Source organism: Suricata suricatta, chromosome 16, assembly GCF_006229205.1.
Source record: "Suricata suricatta isolate VVHF042 chromosome 16, meerkat_22Aug2017_6uvM2_HiC, whole genome shotgun sequence".
NCBI lineage: Eukaryota > Metazoa > Chordata > Mammalia > Carnivora > Herpestidae > Suricata > Suricata suricatta.
The window spans coordinates 59,007,796-59,009,068 of record NC_043715.1 but is presented as its reverse complement, the minus strand read 5'-3'; the positions used below and the strand labels follow the sequence as shown (position 1 = coordinate 59,009,068).

Sequence of the window (1,273 nt, the reverse complement as noted above, 5' to 3'; positions counted from 1 at the left end):
CCCCGACGCCAGGTCAGCCGGTGTCCTCCCCGCAGAGACGCTCCCCGCGCCCGAGCTCCTGCTCGAGCCCGCGACCCTGCGGCCCGCGCCCGGCGAGTCGGTGCAGCTGCGGTGCCTGGCGCCCCGGCCCGGCCTGCGCTTCGTCCTGATGCGCGTGGACCACCGCCAGCGCCGGGTGCTCCGTGTCCTGAGCCCCCCGGACACCGAGGCCCGCTTCGAGCTGCGCGACGTCTCGGTGGCGGACTCGGCCAACTACACCTGCATATATGTGGACCCTGCGCCACCCTTCGCGGGCTCGGCGCCCAGCGCGCCGGTGCACCTCCGCGTGGACGGTGAGCCCCCAGGCCGGCGAGCTGTGCAGGGGGCGGAAGGGAAGCGCCCCAGCCGGCCCGCCCGCACCGCCGGCCCTTTGCCCCAGTGGGACTCCGACGGCAGGGGGGCGGCTGGGAGACGCCTGGCATCGGCCTCGTTTCCTGTACTCCCCGCGTCCCTATGCCCCGTCCTCCTCCTCCTCCCCTGTTCTGAGGGCCTGGTGCCAAATCCTGGGGGACCCCGGGGAAGTCCCTGATTAGCCCCAGGTCTGGGGTACCTGCAGAGTCCTGGGGGAGGGGGTGGAGCGGGAGACAGCAGGAGGAGCCGTGTTCGTGCCCGGGACCGGGAGAGGGACGACAGGTGCGTGACAACAGGCCGGCAGCCCGGAGGCCAGGGTGTAGCCGGAGGCAGCAAGCCCCGGGGGGCGGTGAGAGGCAGGCAGGGGGGAGGGGGCTGCTGCCTGAGGGGCGGGCCTCCCGTGACTAACCCGCCTGTTTCTCCCAGGGCCCCCTCCCAGGCCCCGGCTCAGGCCCCTGTGGAGCGAGCCTGTGACGCCAGGCACCGACGCCGTCCTGCGCTGTGAGAGCCAGGTGCCTGACGTCAGGTTTGAGCTGCTGCGAGTCGGTGAAAACGAGGCTTCGACCTACACTTGGGCCACCCACCGCTCAGCAGACCTCGTGCTGACCTACGTGGGCCCCCAGCACGCGGGCAACTACACGTGCCGCTACCAAATGTGGTCTCCCTACTCGATGGTGTCTGATTTCAGCGAGCCGGTGGAGCTCCAGGTGGCAGGTGCAGTTTTTCTCGGATCTGTGGGTTCTGTGAGCCGGCTTCTTCCTGCTGGCCTTTGCCCAGATCGTTTCCTGTGCCAAGCCTGCCCCGTCCCTGCACCTCCTCCCGGCAGTTAGGTGGTGTGTCTCCTCTGGTCTGGTTGTGAGGGAATCAGCACAAGAAAACGCCC

The 1,273-nt window shown here is 70.1% G+C and overlaps 1 protein-coding gene across 1 annotated transcript in view; it reads left to right on the top strand.

Moving 5' to 3' along the window:
- The window catches only part of LOC115281112 (alpha-1B-glycoprotein-like), a 3,887-nt gene extending 2,652 nt beyond the window's left edge, over positions 1-1,235 (top strand). The window contains exons 6-7 of the mRNA XM_029926427.1: positions 36-332; positions 817-1,235. Coding sequence (XP_029782287.1) covers positions 36-332; positions 817-1,220 — 701 coding nt within the window. The 3' untranslated portion in view covers positions 1,221-1,235. The remainder of the gene's footprint in view (positions 1-35; positions 333-816) is intronic.
- The last annotated feature ends 38 nt before the right edge of the window (positions 1,236-1,273 follow it).